Genomic DNA, 19,779 nt, shown 5'->3' on the forward strand with positions numbered 1-19,779 from the left:
TACCACAACTGGGCAATTAACGCTTGTGAATAAAGTTTCGATGCCATATTAATAAAGCTTAAAAGCAAAATTGATGCGGCTCAAACATAATTTTTTGCTGTTCCCAATTTTGATTCAATTAACATTTCACTGACATTACCAAACTTTTGAGTAGACGAGCCTGAATAATGGCAGGAAGAACTCTCTCCAGGAAGAGTGCTCTAGCTGATACTTGGGACGGTATGGAGCACGACGAAGTTGATCAGTGTAAGTAATAACTGAAAAAAACATGATGCTAGAAGCTCACTAGACCTAGTTCATGAACAACGAGAAAAGATTCTGCTAGGTGACGATTCAAGCCTGCAATTTCAAGGTACGTTTTGATTTTTAAATGATTTTTTGAATGTTAAATTTCTAGATCTTGAAGCCAGTGATGAAGAGGTTCTAGAGGTCAGGGAGGCGGAAGAATCCGACGATGGCGATGAACAAGATAGCGAATCTGAAGTTGAAGAAGAACTCAAGAAATCTCCGTCTAAGCCAAAGAAAGAGGGTCGTAATTTGAAAACTGCCGAAGCCAAAGTAGACAGCGATGACGACGATGACTGGAGAGGAATACAGCAAAAATACGTTGAAGACGATGAACTTACCGGTTGGGGTCAGTCAGCTAGAGCGTATTATGATGCAAACGAAATTAGCGAAGAGGAAGATGCAAAAGAAGAAGAAGAAACCGCTGTTAAGATTCAACAAAAAGTGTTGGCTGATATGAATACCAGTGATTTCTTGGGTGATTTTGAAGACGAAATGAAAGATGCTGCAGCATTAGAGAATGAAAAGTTTTTGTATGCTCTTTGGTTATAGGTTTAAACTATCGTTTGTGACTAACTGTTTGCAGAATTGCAGTCAAGGAAGTAATCCCAAAACAAGACATCAGCCAACTTTCACAGCCAGAAAAGCTTCAACTGCTAAGATCCCGAAATCCCGAAGTTTTTCCTTTATCAAAGGAGTTTACAGAGCTCCTTGCGGTATATGATAAAATGACAGAATCTGCAGCAAACTCCAGCATCAGCTCGGTGAAGTTTGTTGCATTGTCGAGCTATTTGGCCTCCATCAGCGCATACTTCACACTCTTTTGCGACGAAACATTCGATGAAGATGTGGTGCGTGATAATCAAGTCATGAATCATATACTAGTACTTAGACGGTATTGGCAGAGAATTTCCCATATTCCTGACTCAGATACAGTATCAGAAAAAACATTTCTTCCTGAGCTAGTCTACTCGGACGATTCGAACAAGGAGCAGGAAGACGACTTAAAGGAAACGTGTGCGAAGGAAGAACAAGAGGAATCTGAGATTGAAAATGTCGAAGGGCCAAGCTTTGCCGATTTACAAAAAGCCACATTGCCTAAGCGTAAGCGCTCACAAAGAACGACCAGATTGGACGATACAATGCTTGATCTTGATCTTGATATTTCCGCTATTCCGCTATCAAAAAAGAAGAAGATTTCGCCGTCGACAGCGAATGATTTTGCCGACGTTTCTGCTCTCGATCAGGTCGATCTGGATGACAAAATCATCAAACGAAAAACCCTCAGATTTTATACATCCAAGATTGACAAAAAATCTCGACTTCGCAAAGAGCACTTTGCTGGTGACGCTGACTTGCCCTATCGTGAACGTGAAAAAGAGCGACAGACGCGTCTTTCTCAGCTGGCGCAGATGCGAGGTCAATCTAAAGCAGTCGAAGGAGACGAAGATTATCTTGACGGCTCAGATGGGCCGGATCAGCCAGTCGATCACTTCGATGGTGAAAAACCCGTGGCAAGTTTAAACGATGCCAACGGCAGTGGTTCTGAAAAAGACTATTATGACATGGTCAAATCAACTAAACTTCAGAAGAAAGTCGACATTGAAGACTTAAGAATATCGTTGAAGAAGGCTGCGCGAGATGGAAAACTCAAAGATTTTGAGAAGGAAGTTGGTCAAGACGGCAAACGCGCAATTAACTACCAGATTCTTAAAAACAAAGGGCTCACTCCAAAGCGGAACAAGGACAGTCGCAATTCACGTGTGAAGAAGCGCAAGAAATACGAAAAGGCAAAGAAAAAACTTGCATCAATGAAGCAAGTGTACAAGAAACCTGAGGGTCCATATACTGGTGAGAGAACGGGTATTAAGAAGAACATTAGTAGGAGTACAAAGTTCCGATAGATAGTCCAAAGCAAAATTTATTGTAATAATTAGAAATATGTAGCTAGCAGTTCAGCGATCTTCAGCTTGCGTTAGTCAAACAAAATTCGTTTAAGCTTCCCCTGAGCTGGAACCTTGCTTTGCTCCAGTTGATTGCCAAAACTCTCTTGAAGAAATCTTCTGGCAACATGTTCCTATTTATGTTAACAAGTCTCTCAAACCTCTCTGATTTTTACAGACTGCCTGTTCTAAATCTTCAACTTCTTTTTCAGAGAGCTTTGAGCATATAGCAGCAATGTCTTCTCCCTTTGCCATCATCTCAGCAAATACTTCAGCGCGAGCTACAACGTCTGCTGGAACACCATTCAAGGCTGCACAACTGCTCCGTGTTAATCCAAGAGTCTCGTCACGTCAAATTGAACCTTACATGATACCGTAGCTGGACGACGATCTACCTGGCATCAGGTGATACAAGTACGTAATTTTGTCCTCGACTTGTTTGTCCTCATCCACAAGCACCTGCATGTGCATCAACGCTAGCCCAGGGACGATTTGTAGAACATCATTTTCAAATAACTCATGAAAATGCGTTGAAGCTAAAACTTTAGGCTTTCCGGATTCCGGAGACATAAGGTACTCAACAAGAGCACCAAATAAGCCAGCACCGTCTGCATATGAGTCATTCTAGACCAAATAAGTGAGCACAGTAAACTTAATACCACTTGATTCGGTGCCTTTTCCAAATTCATCGATAATACAAAGACTTCTGTTCGTGCAGAGTTGAAGAGCAGCAGAAACTTGCTGCAAATCAACCATAAATGTACTCTGTTCCTTGGAAACAGTCTCACGAGTAACCACTCTTGTCAGAATCTTGTCAGTAATACCAATTCTGGCAAACTCAGCAGGTACAAAACTTTTGAGAAGTCAATATATAAAAGCAGATTGCAAACGGACTTACCTTCCAATATGGGCCATAAACACAATCAGAGCAACTTGTTTAAGATATACTGATTTTCCCGAAAAGTTAGCCCCAGTCAATAATACTACTGACGGACGCTGGAATTCTTCTGAAGATCTATCAGCTTTGGTGTCATCTTTCGTGGTGTCATAATGATTTATTATGCTAGAAATGTAGGTATCATTCTCAACAAATGATTGCACAGCTAGCTCATATAGAGGGTGACTTGCCATTAGAACACAACAATTCAAATTACAGAATGCATACCGTCCGTTCTTAATCTCGATGACATTGCTTTGCGTCATAATTGGCCGATGATAACGATAAATTCGCGCGGCATCAGCCAAAGCGAGAATGCTGCTGCGATTAAATTACGCCTTAAAAAAAAAAATATAATACCAGTCCAGCTCAGCAGTCCACTTGCAACACGCGAGTAAGACATCGGCAAATCTCAATATTTCAACTTGTAAGCCGTGAATCAATTCGATCTCGAGATCTTTTCGCTTTTAGTAAGTATACACGCAATAGCAACCAGGCTTACCGCAAATCATGCCGTAAAGATCACCAAATGTTTCATCGAGCTGTCGAACTTCATCGCACTTAAAATAGGCGCGAGATTCTGATTTGAACTGATATTTCCAGCTGTCATCAACATACTTTGGCTCGCCCGATTCCGGGTCTAAAGATATAACAACAAGATAACCCAGTTGTGGGTAGTATAGGATATTTAGTGCCTCTGCCAGAAAATCAGGAAGATCAACTGACATTCGAGTGGCTACTTTGCTAAGAACATCCTCAATGGAATCGTACTTTGACTTCAAATTGTCCAGATCAGGGTCAACGCTGGTCTGTACAACAATTCTGTTCTCGACTTGAGAGATATCAAAATCAATCTTTCAACTGTAAACAAATGTAGATACAAATCAGAGCCGTGTAAGTTACCGTATTACCAATCATTTCGCATACTTCCCTTAACAGGCTGCTATCAAAGGTTTGCATAATCTCAAACATCAGATACAGATACAGAATGAAACTGACTAACTCACTTCATGAATTAATTCAATGTCTGGTATTTCGGTAAAATCCGCAAGAGTGCTCCTAATTTTCAAGCATTGAAAAGAAAACTTTTTAGTCAACCAATATGAAAAATGAAAAGAATCTAGCACCGACATTTAAAACTGACTTCCATTCAGCGAGAGTAGCTTTTCCCATTCCCAAATGGGAGACAATATGGGGAATGTTCTTAATCGGCTTTAAACAGTACTTTAAGGTCTCAGCTATATGCAAGTTGTCTTGTGTAATAAAGAGCGAGATTGCGTCGTGTCGATTTGATATCACTTGCATTGAGCATGAAGGTCTCATAAACCAGGACTTCAAGAGATGATTACCAAATGGAGTCACTGTGGAGTTTATAATCCCTATTTATTAAACACGATCAGATCCAAGAACAAAAACAGTAAGTTACCAAAAAGACTTAAACCCTCTTTTCGGATATTGTCACTGCCGTAGGTGTGAAAGTTCGGGTGACTTTCGTCGTCAAATATCCGGAGAGCGTTAATCGTGTCGCTGTTTATAAACATGACGTCGTTACTTGACATAAGTACTAACTCAAAGCAAAAAATATTCTTACACGCCAAATCTTTCGATACTGTTGACACGAAGCGTTTGCTCGTTTGAATAAAGTCCGGTTTGAACCACCATGATCTTTTGAGCGTAGGACACGACCGCACCAGCACACCCCACCTGGCTTCTCAGTCTTTACAAACCACAGGAACAATATACTAACAGACACTTCCTCGTCAAGATTAATGCGGCACGACAGATCAAGCAAGGCAACTTGTGATTTCGAACCGTAGTTGATGCCGATGCCAGCATTTAGATCTTGCATACCATCGTTATCATCATCAGGAATGATAAAGTCTACAGAAATTTGATCAGACAGACGAGCAGTATTGATTGCTGTTAATCGATTGATTGCTGATCTAACAGAAAATTCGGCCGTTGGTCGCATGTCAACACGAACTTCTGCGATTTAGCAAAAGGTAAAGAACCGGCCTTGTTTAGGTACATACAGCCACCATTCCTTGATTCCACAACTTGCTCAACAGATTCGTCTATTCTTGCAGAAAGCAGTACTATTGTTGGCTTAATTTGGTAGATTACTACGCGCGTTAGAAAGAAGTCCGATCGAGATCAGAACAAGTACAATTCTCAATAATCCACCAGTTAGCGTGGTATCTCTCCACTAACGCCGCATTCGTAAGCATGTCTTCTGCTACACATATTTTACTTTCAGCTTGATCGTAATAAGCCCACCCTAAATAGGATGATTTGTAGTTGATTGCAAGAATCACTACCCGAGAGTTTGAACTTTCTGAAGTGGTTGCAGTCACGTCTGGATCATTTATATTTGCACTCTCATCATATCCAGGTTCAGTAACATCATCGTTCTCGGCTTCAAAAAATAAAGATCTACTCATGTCTGAAGATGTAACTATTAAAGTAAGATCCATGCGATGGACGCGTCGTGATTATTGACATACATGCATAAAACGTGATTAAATGTACTAAATGCAGCACGCTTTTGCTATAGCATAAACGTCTAAAGTAAAGATTGGCTTATGAACTTGTTCTGTCAGGTCTGGCTGTCGCCGCTCAGGATTTGCTTTACACTCAATTCTTGTGTTGATTTGACGATAGTCCAGTTCGGATCTTATCATAAAACTTCAGCTATTTTGTAATCAGTCTCGAAAAAAAAAGCGGTGGTGTTCATGTCAGCCCCCAGCAACTCCATCGCGCGGACATACGCATATGTCAACTCGCGGATGCCACCGTCTTACTCAGACTATGGTTTGTCATATAATAGCTAAAGTTTTGACAAGTGGTTTGCTGATTATTATAGACTTGTTTCAAATACAATGGGGAGAAATAGAAAATTACGAGATTGTCAAAAAGGTTGGGCGAGGAAAGTACTCTGAAGTATTTGAAGGGTTCAACATTTCGAATCAAGCGAAATGCGTTATCAAAGTCTTGAAGCCTGTGAAAAAGAAAAAAATTAAAAGAGAAGTCAAAATCTTACAAAACCTGGCCGGTGGTCCCAACATTATTCATTTGTATGACATTGTGAGAGATAGTCAGGTGAGCAGTTCAATCAGATTGCTAAACAAAAGATATTAATTGTAATCAGAGTCGGACTCCTTCTTTAATTTTTGAATGCATTAACAACATCGATTTTCGGATTTTGTACCCTCGATTTACTGATTACGATATTCGCTATTATATTTATGAGTTGCTGAAGGTACGTTTGTAAGTATACTATATGCTCGGAATTTAATCAAATCTAGGCTCTTGACTTCTGCCATTCGAAAGGAATTATGCACCGTGACGTGAAGCCTCACAACATCATGATTGACCACGAAAAGAGAACGCTTAGATTGATTGATTGGGGTCTTGCGGAGTTTTACCATGCTGGTCAAGAGTATAACGTACGAGTTGCTTCAAGATACTTTAAGGGCCCAGAGCTTTTAGTTGATTTCCAGGAATATGACTACTCGCTTGATATGTGGTCACTTGGAGCCATGTACGCATCAATGATTTTCCGAAAGGAGCCATTTTTCCATGGAAACTCTAACACTGACCAGTTGGTGAAGATTGCAAGGGTTTTGGGAACAGACAGTTTGAATGCCTACCTTGAAAAGTACGATATTGAACTTGATCCACAATATGATGAACTCATAGGGCGGTTTGCACGAAAGCCGTGGCAGAGGTTTGTGACCAGTGATAATCAGAAGTATATTTCGCCAGAAGCTTTAGATTTTATTGATCATCTTCTTCGATATGATCATCAAGAAAGATTGACTGCGAAAGAAGCCATGGAGCATGATTACTTCGCGCCTATCAGGAAAGAGCACGAAGAAAAAGTAAAGCAAGAGGCGCAGCTGCAAGGTCAATCGGAATCAGAGTAATAATTGTGGTGCATAAATAGCTTTTTTTGTTGTAGTTCAGCTTGAGCTTATTATTGTAAATGTAAAATGCATTGTATCAGACGAAATAACAGATTGAACAGACTAATTTGTAACTGTAAACTAAGGGTTTAGTGTATATGAGAAATTGTGAAATTACGATAGTATTTTTTAAGACTCATCGAACCCACAAAAGTTGAGCATTTAATTTGTGTGCTCAAGTCCTGATCTTGTTCCGTCACGTCGTCCATTCTCTCAATTAGTTTGCGACGTATTCGTCCACAGTTAATTGGATATTCTAATAAATCTGTTACTTTCTTAGTACGATTCGTGTTATGTATGGTATTGATCAAATACTTACTATCGATGTAGTTTAAGAATCATCTATCACGCACAATGGCTACTAATGCAGCTGTGCCTATCGTCTCCGAAGAGTTAAAGCCAAAGACGGCGAAGGAGTGTGCGTTAGTCGTGACGCTTTGCATTTATTTTGGTCTAATTTGTTTAGTGGAGAAAGAACGTAAGAAGGAGGAAAAAATGGCGAAATTTCTTGCTAAGGAGAAGAAGGTGTGTTGGATTTAACAGCTTTCAGCTCTTTATATTAATTGGACAGAAACAAGCAAACAAGTCCTCCGAAAAGACTAAGTCTACCGAGAAGAAATCCTCAAAAGAGGAAGTTCCGCAATATGTAGAACTCACTAAATTGGGAGAAAAGAAAGGTGCGTTTAACTTGCTGCTAGAAAGTCAGCAGAGCTAATCTACGCAGTCCTTCAGGATTTAAACTCTCCGGCACTGAAGTCATATAACGCCCAGGCTGTCGAATCTGCATGGTACGAATGGTGGGAGAAAGAAGGATTTTTTGAGCCAGAGTTTGCCGCTGATGGGTCAATTAAATCGGAAGGTTTGTTCACTATTCCTGCCCCACCTCCGAACATTACTGGTGCGCTTCACATTGGACACGCGCTCACCGTCTCGATTCAGGATGCTTTGATCAGATGGGAGCGAATGCGGGGGAAGACAGTTTTGTATTTACCTGGCTTTGATCACGCTGGAATTAGTACGCAGTCTGTTGTTGAAAAAATGTTATGGAACAGGAGAAGGCAGACTAGACATGATCTGGGCCGTGAGAAATTTGTTGATCTGGTTTGGGAGTGGAAGGAAACCTACCACAGCCGTATCAAAAATCAGTCCAAGCGACTGGGTGCGTCATATGATTGGTCCCGTGAGGCTTTTACTTTGGATGAAAACCTGTCCAGGGCTGTTCGCAAGACATTCATTGATTTTTTTGAGGAAGGTATTATATATCGTGACAACCGCCTTGTCAACTGGTGCGTTGCTCTGAATACGACACTCTCAAATTTGGAGGTTGAGAATAAGGACATTAAGGGCCGTACTCTACTTTCCGTACCAGGATATGATGAGCCGGTTGAGTTTGGTATCATTTCGTCGTTTGCGTATGTTGTTGAAGGCACCGGTGAGAAGCTGATCGTAGCTACCACCCGTCCCGAGACCATTTTTGGTGATACTGCGGTAGCGGTTCATCCCGACGATAAGCGATACACTCATTTGCATGGCAAGTTTGTTGAGCATCCGTTTTTAGACCGCAAGCTGCCTATTGTGACTGACGCTGAGGCTGTTGACATGGAATTCGGTACTGGTGCAGTCAAGATTACGCCTGCCCACGACATGAATGATTACGCAACCGGTAAACGTCACAATCTTGAGTTCATCAATATTCTGAACGATGATGGTACATTGAATGCCAACTGCGGCGAATGGGCAGGCACAAAGCGATTTGATGCACGTAAGCTTGTTATCGAAAAATTGACAGAAAAGGGACTGTTTGTAGACAAGAAAGATAACGAGATGACAATTCCGCGTTGTGCAAAGTCGAACGATGTCATTGAACCTGTCATGAAGCCGCAGTGGTGGGTTCGCCAGAAGGAGATGGGCAAGGCCGCTCTTGATGCCGTTAAGAATGGTGACATGATTTTGGAGCCCAAAATTTTTGAGCAGGATTACTACTACTGGATGGAGAACATTCAGGATTGGTGTGTCTCGCGTCAATTGTGGTGGGGCCATCGATGCCCTGTCTACTTCGTCAAGATTGACGGAGTTGACCAGGACAGAGTCGAAGACAAGTGGTGGGTTGCGGCTGAGAATGAAGAGGAGGCACGTGTTAAGGCTGTAGCCAAGTTCCCTGATACTAAGTTTACTCTTGAGTGGGATGAAGATGTGTTGGACACTTGGTTTTCTTCTGGACTGTGGCCATTTTCTACCTTAGGCTGGCCCAAAGAAACAAAGGACCTCAAAGATTTTTACCCAATGTCAATGCTGGAGACTGGTTGGGATATCATGTTTTTTTGGGTTGCACGTATGGCCATGATGGGATTGAAGTTAACTGGCCAGGTTCCGTTCAGAGAGATTTACCTACACTCGCTTGTACGAGATGCTCAAGGCCGAAAGATGTCAAAGTCTCTGGGTAATGTTATTGATCCGCTCGATGTGACGACTGGTATTCCGCTTGACGCGCTTATTGCACGATTGAAAGAAGGTAACCTTGACCCGCGTGAGGTTGCAAAAGCCGAAGAGGGACAGAGATTAAGTTTTCCGAATGGTATTCCGGAATGCGGTACAGATGCGATGAGATTTGCATTGTGTGCATATACCACGGGTGGCCGCGACATAAACCTTGATATTTTACGTGTTGAGGGATACCGTAAGTTCTGTAATAAGATCTACCAGGCAACCAAGTTTGCGTTGTTGAGACTTGGAGATGACTATGTTCCACCGGCGGAAATCAAGATGACTGGCCAGGAGTCACTTGTAGAGAAGTGGATTTTGCACAAATTTAGCGAAGCAGCCAAGCTCTCGAGCGAAGCGCTAGAAAGACGGGATTTCTTCGGCTCTACATCTGCGATTTACAACTTCTGGATATATGAGCTGTGCGATGTATATATTGAAAATTCAAAGTCGTTGATTTTGGAAGGTACAGTTGAAGAACAAAAGTCGGCACGGGACACTTTGTACACATGCTTGGATGGTGCGTTGAAGCTGATCCACCCGTTCATGCCGTTCATTACGGAGGAGCTATGGCAACGTATCCCACGCCGAACTGGAGATAAGACAGTTACCATTGTTAAGGCGAAGTACCCTACATTCCGAGAAGATCTTGACGATAGCAGCGCAGTTGCTGCCTACGACTTGGTTTTCAGTGTTGTCAAGGGAGCTCGATCACTGTTGGCACAGTATAATATTCTGAAGGGCGGCAAGATCTACGTCCAATGCGCGATTGAAGGCGACAAGGAGACTGTTCTTGCGCAAACAAGCAGTATTCGTGCGCTGATTAAGAATTATGAGTCTATTGACCTTATGTCAGCGGACGAGGCTATGCCAGAGGGAGTTGTGCAGTCTGTGATTTCGAAGGACTTGACAGTAGGGGTTTTGCTCAAGGGCGAGATTGATGTTGACGCCGAGATCAAGAAGACCGAGACCAAGCTTAACCGGGCTATTGCCGGCAAGGCAGGTATTGAGAAGACTATGTCGAGCAAAGACTATTCGACAAAGGCCAAGACCGAGATTCAAGAGATGAATAAGTTAAAGCTGGAGACGTACGAAAGCGAGATTGAGAGTTTGAAGAGTATGATTCAGAATTTCGAGAATCTTAGAGTTTAGAGTGTAGTATTATATATCTGCTTGATCGTTGCTAGTACTAGTATTATTGTTGCTGCTGCTCGTATTTGACTCTGAGCGCTGCTGACGGAACCGGGTCAAACAGTTTGACACCAGTTTAGGGTCGACATCAGGGATACCACGCTCGCGCCTTTTGGCATTTATGATTTTTAACGGTAAACCTCTTGTGAGCTCCGGTCCAGCGTAGCTCAGATCTCGTAGTAAAGATTTTTCTTCTGACGTGAGTGACTTCTGTGAGATCAAATCTTGTGCAAACGCATGATTATGCAATAGAGCGGAAGACTTGATGTACCAGCAGCCAGACTTTTTATTGTGCCAACAATTCAAATAAAAAGGACAGTCTGTCGATCGTGTGTTACCATAACTTGCACGACGCTTGTCTGGATCATCAGTGCGCCGATATTTCGATGTTTTTGAACGTTTCCAGCATTGAATTCGAATATGTTCAGGCTTAGACGACGTGCGTGATAGGCGGAAACCGGAAGAGACTGCGTATCTGTTCAAATGAAGTAAAAGAGCATCTTTTGAAGGAAAAGTTTGATTAAGATCGAGCTGAAAGTGGGGCAAGTTGGAGGTTTGATCCTGTAAATCTGATGTAGAGTTAATTTCGATTGCTTGAAGGTCATGCACGTTTATTGAACCAAGACTTGGATCAATCAAGTGGACAGGAGATATTGAGTTAACTAGTTGATTATTTAGAAATTATCATTGATAAGCGTTTATTTACTTACAATCCATTGCGCTCTGTTATTCGAAAACGTAGATTGATTTGACAATGATTTTGGAGCGGATAGCATTCACGTGATTTACAAAATGACAAGTATAAGCAACTTTTTGTATTATACAGTAATGCGAGGATAAACTTAAACAGCGAAGATGAATACAAGCGAAAAGAAAGTAAAAGCTACAAGTCTAACATATGTAATTCAATTAACGATTTGCAGATCTAGCCAAAGGATAGTTAGATCCTGCAGGTTTTGAAGATCCGGAGCGTGAAGAATGGCCACCAGAAGGCATTGAGAATACGGATGAGGTCGATGAGGATGACAATGACGATGAGCCAGATTTTGAGTGTGAGCCGCTACTTGATCGTTTGTGAAGATCGTAATCACGAACGTCTTGAGCTGTCAATTTAATCTTTGATGGAGTACGAGGAGACCACATTTTATGTAATTGAGCGAGGACCAGTTACAAATAAGAAAGAGAACAGAAAAAAATAGCAATAGCAGATTTATAGATATGAGAATGATTTGTTGCACAGAGTAACACGAAGTATCGCGAGCGACCTCTGTCCGAGCCCAGCCGGAGAGCAATCAAATTTGAGGCGAACAGAAGAAAACACTTAACTTTTCAGTGATTCACAGTAATAAAACTCGAATATGAACACAAATAGTTAACAGATATCCCGGAGAAGCAAGTGAAGTGAAGTGAAGTGAAGCGTGATTGCCAATAGAAAGTAAACAATCCTCATCGACAGGGCAACCAGTGTCCAACCCTAACCTTGCAATTTCTGTAACATTCCACGCCCTGGATTTCACTCGGCATCACGAAACGCGTCGTGTTACATCAATTCAAAACAAAATAGACCACAACACCAACGCATAATGGAGTATGTACTTGTAATAAAACACGTGGTATATATTAATCAGACACACAGTTTGTCGCCAGAGCAAGAACGAATCATATTAGAATTACAGCGAATATTACAGACTTGTGTGCACATGTAAGGATTGTCGTGTCTTTTTACTCATTTTGACTGCTAACAGAAGTACACTAGAAACGCCGATTTAGAACGTGCAATTTCTCTTACTGAACTCAGCTCGGTTGCTCAGAACAAAGAGGCACTTGCAAACGCTGCCAACATTGCTCTACAACGCGCTCAAACTGTATTCACTCTACTTCAATAATAATTCATAAAAGCACAATAAGGCACAACAATGAAAATCGAACCTATAATTTTAAAATTGAGATTGCAATAATTTCCCGGCGCGTCTCAAATGACATTTCGCTTACTATATGCGGTTAGCATGGTGCATTCGAAGGAGATCCGTGCACGTCTCAATATGGCTAATGCACTGCCACTTGTTCAGCAAATCTGGTAACATCTACCGCGCCACATTCCACGCGTCGCTCGAACAGTCCTACAAACACCCCTTTCTTCGTCTTCTTCTTCAGCCCGAATTCCTCTTTCTCTTTCTTTTTTTTTTCCGCACTCACTTCACTCACTCGTTCTCTTTTTTTGTTCTTTTTAGTCACTCTTTCAACACAATGCCTCGTTGGCATCAATTTATTCTTGCTTTATTAGCAGTCGCGTCTACCACGACTGCTGACTGTACTTTCATGGGCGGAAATTACTATTGTGACGACGTATCTGCCGTTGCATATGATAACGTTGGCTTCTCTGGCTCTTATAATGATGTGACATCAATGGACAATTGTCAATGTGAGACTGCTCCAGTCTCATTCTCTGGTCCACTGGCACCTCTTAATGAAGATGTGTCATTACATTTCAGAGGTCCAATGAGAATTAAACAGATTGCGGTTTATACCTCCGGTAGCAATCCTGAGAAGCGAAGCATCGACGATCATGAGCAGATTCACGAGCATTCATTGGAAAAAAGACATGCTCATCATCAGCATAAAAGACATGCCAGACACGAAAAGCGCGCTGTTGCACTTGTCACTGAAGTTGTGACAATGTACCAAACTGTATATTACAATCCCGATGAGAGTGTCATTAGCACGGCCGAGCCTAGTCCGACTACCATTTCTACCGAATCAATTGTTTATTCGTCTGATGCGGCTCTTGAAACGACTTCACTTGCTGTCGTTAAAGTACCTGAAGAAGCAGGAGCGACCCCTACATCGGAGATTATTTTGACCACTGGAGCTCCTACTACTGTCGTCAGTGTGGGTCCAATGTTCACCACTTCAGCCACTCCTCCACCTGATTCTGTCATCGAACCCGCTGTGTCAAGTGAACCTTCCTCGACATTTATGTACATTACTACTTCTGCTGAATCGACCACGACGAGTACGAGCTCTAGCGCTACAGCAACTGAAACCGTCATTTCAACCAGTGATTGGGGTCAGGTTGGATATTACAATGCTGAATCTGGAATCTCAAACGGTTTGACTTTTATGAACAACCTCGGTGGCTCAAACGGATCAGGTGTTTGGTCTTCTTGCTGGGGCAACTCACTGTCGTACTGCAATACTGACGGACAAACCGCTGCTGCTAATTCACAGATTCTTGGCGACGTGTTGATTCCATCAAACACAGAGGTTATTGTATTTAGTGATACTTCATGTAATAACGCCAACTGTGGATACTACCGGGACGGAATTCCAGCTTACTATGGGTTTGGTGGTGACATGAAGTTGTTCCTGCTTGAATTCAGTATGCCATCGGATGCTTCTGCCGGATTCAACGCCGACATGCCCGCAGTGTGGTTTTTGAACGGAAAAGTTCCAAGGACATCACAGTATGGATCGTGCTCGTGCTGGACTACTGGATGTGGTGAGTTTGATGCGTTTGAAGTACTGTCAAGTGGTTCAGACTATCTAACGTCACACTTGCACACATGGCAAGGAACAAACACGAATTACGGGGGTGGTGGTACTGGCGATTATTTTACCCGCCCTACCGAATCTACAATGAAGGCTGCAGTCATTTTCGACGGCAGTGACAAGGCTATTCGATTGATCCAGCTTGACGATGCGACTGATTTTGGATCTAGCATTGCTGCTGATGTGATTGCAGGTTGGCTTGCTATCTCATCGACGATCGTGTCGATTGCGTCATAAATTTTTTTGTATTTTTTGGTTTTGGGATTTGGTGTTTTGTAATAATTTGTTTGTAAAATTGTAATTTAGAAGTGTATTATTATTTATTCTCATTAAATAATGCTGTTTATGTTTTTATTGGGCTAGGGCTGCTTTTCAAATATGTCCACACACGCGAACAGAGCGCGTCGACAAATTCGGAAAGACAATGGCTTGCCGCGGTCCTAATGCGGCCGTTTATCTATTTTGATATTAGCGCGAAGCTATCGGAATGTGGCTGGACGACCCAGCCATCTCCATACCGGGTTGTACTTGAGACGCGTCTCATGGGTCTTGTACCCCTTTGCTCAAGCAAAACTGTAATAAAAGGGTTTTGTGTATATATGTTGGCAAACCGACGGCATCCAAACTCCAGTTTAACTGAAATTCGTGTACTCCGCTGTGTCTCTGTTACAATCTATATTTTTGAACTGTGAAACATAAAAATCAAAAATGAAGTTTACTCCTGTTATTGTTGTGGCTCTTGCTGCTGCTGCTCAAGTCTACGCCTTGTCCCATGAACGTGAGAAGCGACATGTTCAAATAGACATGAACGCAACCTCGCTGTGGAACTCAACCAATGCGACAAATTCCACTTTGCAAGACGCATCGAATTCTACTGGCCCCTCTAATCCGGTGACTGCATCTTCGGCATCTGCTTCTGTTACAAGCATCATGACGTGCATTATTCTGCTCACTGCTACTGTTCTTATGCTGGCATAATACCACTCTCTACTTTACACAAATGAATTGCTAGTTGATTGTATGATTATTACTTGATATTTCTCTTTATAAGCTCAACGTAATTTGATGGGAAATACCCCATCCTGCCATCTCTGACTCGACCACGCCACCATGCCGGCTCAATGTTTTCATCCTTTGCTAAAATAGCTATAATCTCTCCCTTTGAAAATCCGAGCTCAATATCTGACTGAGGCACAAAATCGTAGACTGCTCTGCAGAATTCTAATTTAGCCGGGTCAATCACACTCTCATCGCCGTCGTCATTAGCTAGCATAGCAGCATCATGCCCCGACAGCCGCATCTGATCAGGCTCTTGTCGTGAAGCAATAGCTCTAATCAATTTTGTCATCAGGTAAGGCCCGCCGAGAACAGCAGCCAAAAACACTGCAAGCGGCCACATTGACACCCCTGGAGTGTCCGGGCTTGAGCTTTGAAATTTTTTAAACTCACTCATGTTGACTTCAATTCTGTGAGAACCTCGACCTGTAAGACGACGCCAGATCTTAACCAGCACTCGCCATAGTGCCAATACGCCGACGCTAGCAGACGCGAAAATATGCTTGCGCAATGCTGTAATTTGCTCCGCAACTCCAACCATAGCGAAAAATGATGAGTGTGTTGCCATGTATGTTGACTCCAGCATTTGTGCAAATCCACCGAAAGCACCAACGACCGCTTCAAGCATTTGAAAAGCTGCTGTTGTGGGATTTTCAAGATACGGCTGTTGTCCAGGCATACCAGATACTCCAGCATACATTCGGGAGTAAGGTGATGAATAACTGTTGTACGGAGAAAATGAGTTGTATCCTGAGTATGGTTGAGCGCCATATGGTTGCCGGTACGATCCGTATGGATTGTAGCTACCATATGAGTTGTAAGATGGTGCCAGCTGTTGTTGCTGCTGAAGTTGTGGTTGCGGTTGTTGTTGTTGTTGTTGTTGTTGTTGTTGTTGTTGTTGTTGTTGTTGTTGTTGTTGTTGTTGTTGTGGTTGTGGTTGTTGTAGTTGTTGCTGTTGCTGCATCGCGCCTGATCGTGTAGGCAAGTTCGGAGTCGCCTGCGACCCTGGTCTTGCCGTGCTGCTGTTTCTACTGCTCCCAGTAGTATGATCTGTAGAGGCTGTAGCGGACGAAGAAGAAGACACGGGCGGAAGCACCGGCGCCTGGACCTGCGATCCGCCTTGTTTCTGCTCCCACGGTTTCGGTCGCGGGGGTACAGACGACATTATTGCTGGGTTTGTAGGCCAAAGGATCTGAAAAACTTGAGCTTTGATCAGTGGCGGGGAGAATTACCGAGGCAAAACGTTACCCTAACCGTTAGCTATTATTAATTTATTATGTAATATTAATGTATTATGTAATTTTGATTTCTAAAATGATTTTGGTTAGGTACATTAGTTAGCAATAAACTAAACAAAGCAGTTAATTAGTGAGAATTGGTCAGAATAGCAATAAAATTGTTTGTGCTAGTTGAGAGTGCGATCAACAGTACGCAACAGAGAGAGCGCCGACTTAACCGCTTCAACGCAGGCGAATAGCTCAGTTCGAATACTTTCAACTTCCTCATCTTTTGCGCTGATCCACTGCAATTTAGTTCGTATCCTTTTGCGGGCGCGTAAATTGTCAAACTGGGCAGACGCGGCAGTCCAGGCCGCAACTGAGTCAGCAAACTGCTTGAAATCGGCGTAAACTACATTATGAGCATGTTGGCCAGCATTCAAAATTGCTCTATACTGTTGCGCAATTTCTTGTTCATCAATTTCACTCATTTTAGCTCTTTTGTTGATGGTATCGCCATACCAAAGACGCGTTCAATCGCGACATTAATGATATTCCAAGGTTAGGGTTCTAATTAATTACTCCCAACCATTTCAACTGCAAACAGCCTTCCAACACTACCTTTTAGCAACTCTACATACATTGTTGACGGAAAGACCTGGATAATGCGCAGATGTGGATACTGTCTAAGGTTAGATCCAGCATTGACTTGTCCAAGATGTGCCGCTCATCAAACTCTTTCTTTTCAACTAGATCTGCTTACCGCTCATACTGCTAGGCTTGTCGCATCAGAGGCTGTCGAGCCATATATCGGACTCACTGCTTCAGCAAAACTCTCGGGTGAAAGAATCAAGATGAATGAGTTAAATGATGCTTTGTCAGACTCGCGAGTTGCTGTTACAAGGCTGAAGATTAAATCAGCCACGTTCAAACGAGATATGCAAACAAGCACGGTAGCCTTGACTCAGTCCAGTACAGCTCTTCGAAATGCTCATACTCGGCAACTTACAAAGTTCAAACAGTCTCGTGATTCTGCTTATTTGCAACTTCAGACCGTTCAAAAGAAACTTCGAGAGCAGCGTGCGGTAGTTCTACGAGATCTTCTGACTTTAATGAGAGTTACTCCCCCTCCACGATTCAGTATTCGCAATTGCGAAGTCCCTGTATTAGGGGATATTTCATCTTTTTCACATCGAAGCCTTGCTGCTGCTTTACACAATTTGTGTCTTCTGATTACTTTACTAGCGCGGTATTTGAACGCTGATCTGCCTTATACCCTCACATTTGCACCACTGGCAATATCTAAACGCAGTGCTGTTCGAAAGCTGACTGTGTCAGCAAGATTGGAGTCTCTTCTTAAAAGATCTCATTCCCACACAGAACTTGACCATTTCGTTGAAGGACTTGCACTGTTAGTGTGCAACATTGCTTATTTATGTGGAATTCAAGACGATTGTGTGGAGGACACCAATGCTTGGCTGGATGTGGGCAAGTTGCTGTGGCGAAGACTGCATTCCTCAAGTGAATGCAATGGCGTGATTTTGGACCCAACAGTAGTTCTAGTGGCATTGCGCAAGCACAATAAAATGGACTCTCACCGGAAAGCATGGGCAGAGTGGCAATTCGTTGAGTCAGAAGGCAATATTCAATCCGACGACGTCGTGTTTGTTGAAGACCAAGCCGAGTTCGATGAGCCTTGGACTGATATAAGAAGGCGACCAAAAAAGGTTTCTTGAGTAATTTAATCTATTTACAAATGAAAGTTTTCGTAGCGATGACTGCGCTCATCAAATCCTGCCTGTTCGCTCAGGTGAGTCAACATAAAACACTTGCCACAATACAAATAATCTTCGTCCAATTTCTCGCAGCCAAAACACTTGTATTCGACGTCATCTGAACACATACAGCACCCAAGCTCTGCATCTTCCCTTAACTTAGCGGAAATCTTTCCTTTCGATGGCGGAGTGTCTGTAAGGTGACTTATCTGACTTGACTGTGCTGACAAATTTAATTCGCTGGTTGTATCGGGAGCTAGGTTCGAAACCAAAGCAGTGGAGGGTGAGCTTAGAGATTGTAGTCGTGCAAACAAATCTTCGTCTCTGCCATTTTCGTCATTATTGCCGTCTGGCTTCTTGTCTTCGGTTTCATCGTCACTCGCTAGACGTACGTACATGTCAACAAGCACATCTGCTTCTACATCTGACCCTTTCTCGTCATCACTGTGGAGAATAGTGTCCATTGTAGTGCTCTGAGGTCCATCCAAACTAGCTAAAGACGAGTATGTCTTTACTAACCGATCTGCCTGCTCTGCAAGGTCTTTCTCTTCTTCATTTACCTGGCTTGCCAATGACTGCTCAGCAATCAGCGCTTGTTTGTCTGCAGTTGTTGGAAAATTGCTGTCACATGTACTTCGTGTCCTTTCGCTTGTGTCTAATTGCTTGCGGTCTGATCCTTCCGCGCTATGTAGATATTCCAATGACGCCATCAGTTTTAATGCCTCAACTAGTTCGTTCTGAGCATCTTTATTCAGTGATTTTTCATGAACAGTAGTTTCTGCCATGCTACTTGTAAATGTCCTAGCTTCATTCAAATCGTCGGCTATACCTTTCATGCGATCCCCATTTACTAGATCAACAACAACAGAACTTTCCAGAATACTCAGCTCCCTGAGCTCATCATCATTCAATTCCCAACTTTTTTGACTCATTTCAGCCATTGCCTGTTCGAATTCATTGTCATTTAACTCTTTCCATTTGTGTTCTTCTTTCATCGTTTCTTCATCTTTCAATGTTTCTGATAAATATACCTTCGGATCAATGTCATCAACGTCATCATCATTTTTTGTCGGGCGTGCACTTAAAACGGGTGCCCGATTAAACAACTTTGCGAATCTGGCAGAGAGAGCATCCATATCTCCCAACGCATCAGGGGATTCTGACCGTGGCACATCCCTGAAGGATTAATATATTAAAAATAAAGTACTTGTTAAACTTACTGTGGAGAGGCCAATCCAGCCAGCTGAGCGAGAATGTCGTCGCTCTCATTCATTTGGTGTTATGAATGGGCTTGAAAGTCGTGATGCTTTTGGCAGTTTGGCGTAGTGTTTAAAAGTAATTGATCCGGGTAACATATAATTCTTGATATAATTGCGACAT

General features: G+C 42.5%; 9 protein-coding genes across 9 annotated transcripts; 6 read left to right on the top strand and 3 right to left on the bottom strand.

Annotated features, from left to right (window-relative positions):
* The first annotated feature begins 79 nt into the window (after window positions 1-79).
* V1512DRAFT_258682 (Sas10 C-terminal domain-containing protein) lies at window positions 80-2,249 on the top strand. The gene is made up of 4 exons (XM_066915486.1): window positions 80-246; window positions 296-352; window positions 398-818; window positions 872-2,249. The coding sequence occupies exons 1-4, from the start codon at window positions 168-170 to the stop codon at window positions 2,187-2,189; spliced, it is 1,875 nt and encodes a 624-aa protein (XP_066773862.1). The 5' UTR covers window positions 80-167; the 3' UTR covers window positions 2,190-2,249.
* On the bottom strand, window positions 2,185-5,836 carry V1512DRAFT_274337 (muts domain V-domain-containing protein). The gene is made up of 16 exons (XM_066917772.1): window positions 5,333-5,836; window positions 5,199-5,288; window positions 4,913-5,148; window positions 4,757-4,869; window positions 4,592-4,716; window positions 4,297-4,544; window positions 4,173-4,250; window positions 4,069-4,128; window positions 3,668-4,019; window positions 3,526-3,622; window positions 3,394-3,483; window positions 3,127-3,351; window positions 2,888-3,081; window positions 2,596-2,836; window positions 2,409-2,547; window positions 2,185-2,362 (listed from the first exon to the last, which is right to left on the bottom strand). The coding sequence occupies exons 1-16, from the start codon at window positions 5,637-5,639 to the stop codon at window positions 2,261-2,263; spliced, it is 2,697 nt and encodes an 898-aa protein (XP_066773863.1). The 5' UTR covers window positions 5,640-5,836; the 3' UTR covers window positions 2,185-2,260.
* V1512DRAFT_258692 (kinase-like domain-containing protein) lies at window positions 5,469-7,177 on the top strand. Its single transcript, XM_066915487.1, has 4 exons — window positions 5,469-5,976; window positions 6,029-6,264; window positions 6,314-6,424; window positions 6,471-7,177. Exons 1-4 carry the CDS (start codon window positions 5,898-5,900, stop codon window positions 7,089-7,091), a joined length of 1,047 nt encoding a protein of 348 aa, XP_066773864.1. The 5' UTR covers window positions 5,469-5,897; the 3' UTR covers window positions 7,092-7,177.
* Window positions 7,178-7,271: 94 nt separating this feature from the next.
* Window positions 7,272-10,797, top strand: V1512DRAFT_274339 (tRNA synthetases class I-domain-containing protein). Its single transcript, XM_066917773.1, has 5 exons — window positions 7,272-7,409; window positions 7,461-7,548; window positions 7,597-7,655; window positions 7,702-7,807; window positions 7,855-10,797. Exons 2-5 carry the CDS (start codon window positions 7,485-7,487, stop codon window positions 10,761-10,763), a joined length of 3,138 nt encoding a protein of 1,045 aa, XP_066773865.1. The 5' UTR covers window positions 7,272-7,409; window positions 7,461-7,484; the 3' UTR covers window positions 10,764-10,797.
* Window positions 10,798-12,963: 2,166 nt separating this feature from the next.
* V1512DRAFT_258698 (putative TOS1-like glycosyl hydrolase-domain-containing protein) lies at window positions 12,964-14,674 on the top strand. The gene has a single exon (XM_066915488.1). It carries the CDS (start codon window positions 13,050-13,052, stop codon window positions 14,586-14,588), a length of 1,539 nt encoding a protein of 512 aa, XP_066773866.1. The 5' UTR covers window positions 12,964-13,049; the 3' UTR covers window positions 14,589-14,674.
* A 338-nt stretch (window positions 14,675-15,012) lies between these two features.
* V1512DRAFT_258700 (uncharacterized protein) lies at window positions 15,013-15,335 on the top strand. Its single transcript, XM_066915489.1, has one exon. The coding sequence runs from the start codon at window positions 15,060-15,062 to the stop codon at window positions 15,327-15,329; it is 270 nt and encodes an 89-aa protein (XP_066773867.1). The 5' UTR covers window positions 15,013-15,059; the 3' UTR covers window positions 15,330-15,335.
* Window positions 15,336-15,378: 43 nt separating this feature from the next.
* Window positions 15,379-16,035, bottom strand: V1512DRAFT_202184 (Peroxin 13, N-terminal region-domain-containing protein; the record flags this gene model as incomplete). The annotated part of the gene is made up of 1 exon (XM_066913250.1): window positions 15,379-16,035. One exon carries the CDS (start codon window positions 16,033-16,035, stop codon window positions 15,379-15,381), a length of 657 nt encoding a protein of 218 aa, XP_066773868.1.
* A 1,254-nt stretch (window positions 16,036-17,289) lies between these two features.
* On the top strand, window positions 17,290-18,360 carry V1512DRAFT_269864 (UV radiation resistance protein and autophagy-related subunit 14-domain-containing protein; the record flags this gene model as incomplete). The annotated part of the gene is made up of 1 exon (XM_066917588.1): window positions 17,290-18,360. One exon carries the CDS (start codon window positions 17,290-17,292, stop codon window positions 18,358-18,360), a length of 1,071 nt encoding a protein of 356 aa, XP_066773869.1.
* V1512DRAFT_289608 (uncharacterized protein) lies at window positions 18,347-19,776 on the bottom strand. Its single transcript, XM_066918183.1, has 2 exons — window positions 19,620-19,776; window positions 18,347-19,575 (listed from the first exon to the last, which is right to left on the bottom strand). Exons 1-2 carry the CDS (start codon window positions 19,670-19,672, stop codon window positions 18,375-18,377), a joined length of 1,254 nt encoding a protein of 417 aa, XP_066773870.1. The 5' UTR covers window positions 19,673-19,776; the 3' UTR covers window positions 18,347-18,374.
* Window positions 19,777-19,779: the final 3 nt, after the last annotated feature.

Source organism: Lipomyces arxii (genome assembly GCF_038497795.1).
Source record: "Lipomyces arxii strain Phaff 12-163 unplaced genomic scaffold V1512scaffold_2, whole genome shotgun sequence".
NCBI classification, from domain to species: Eukaryota; Fungi; Ascomycota; class Lipomycetes; order Lipomycetales; family Lipomycetaceae; genus Lipomyces; species Lipomyces arxii.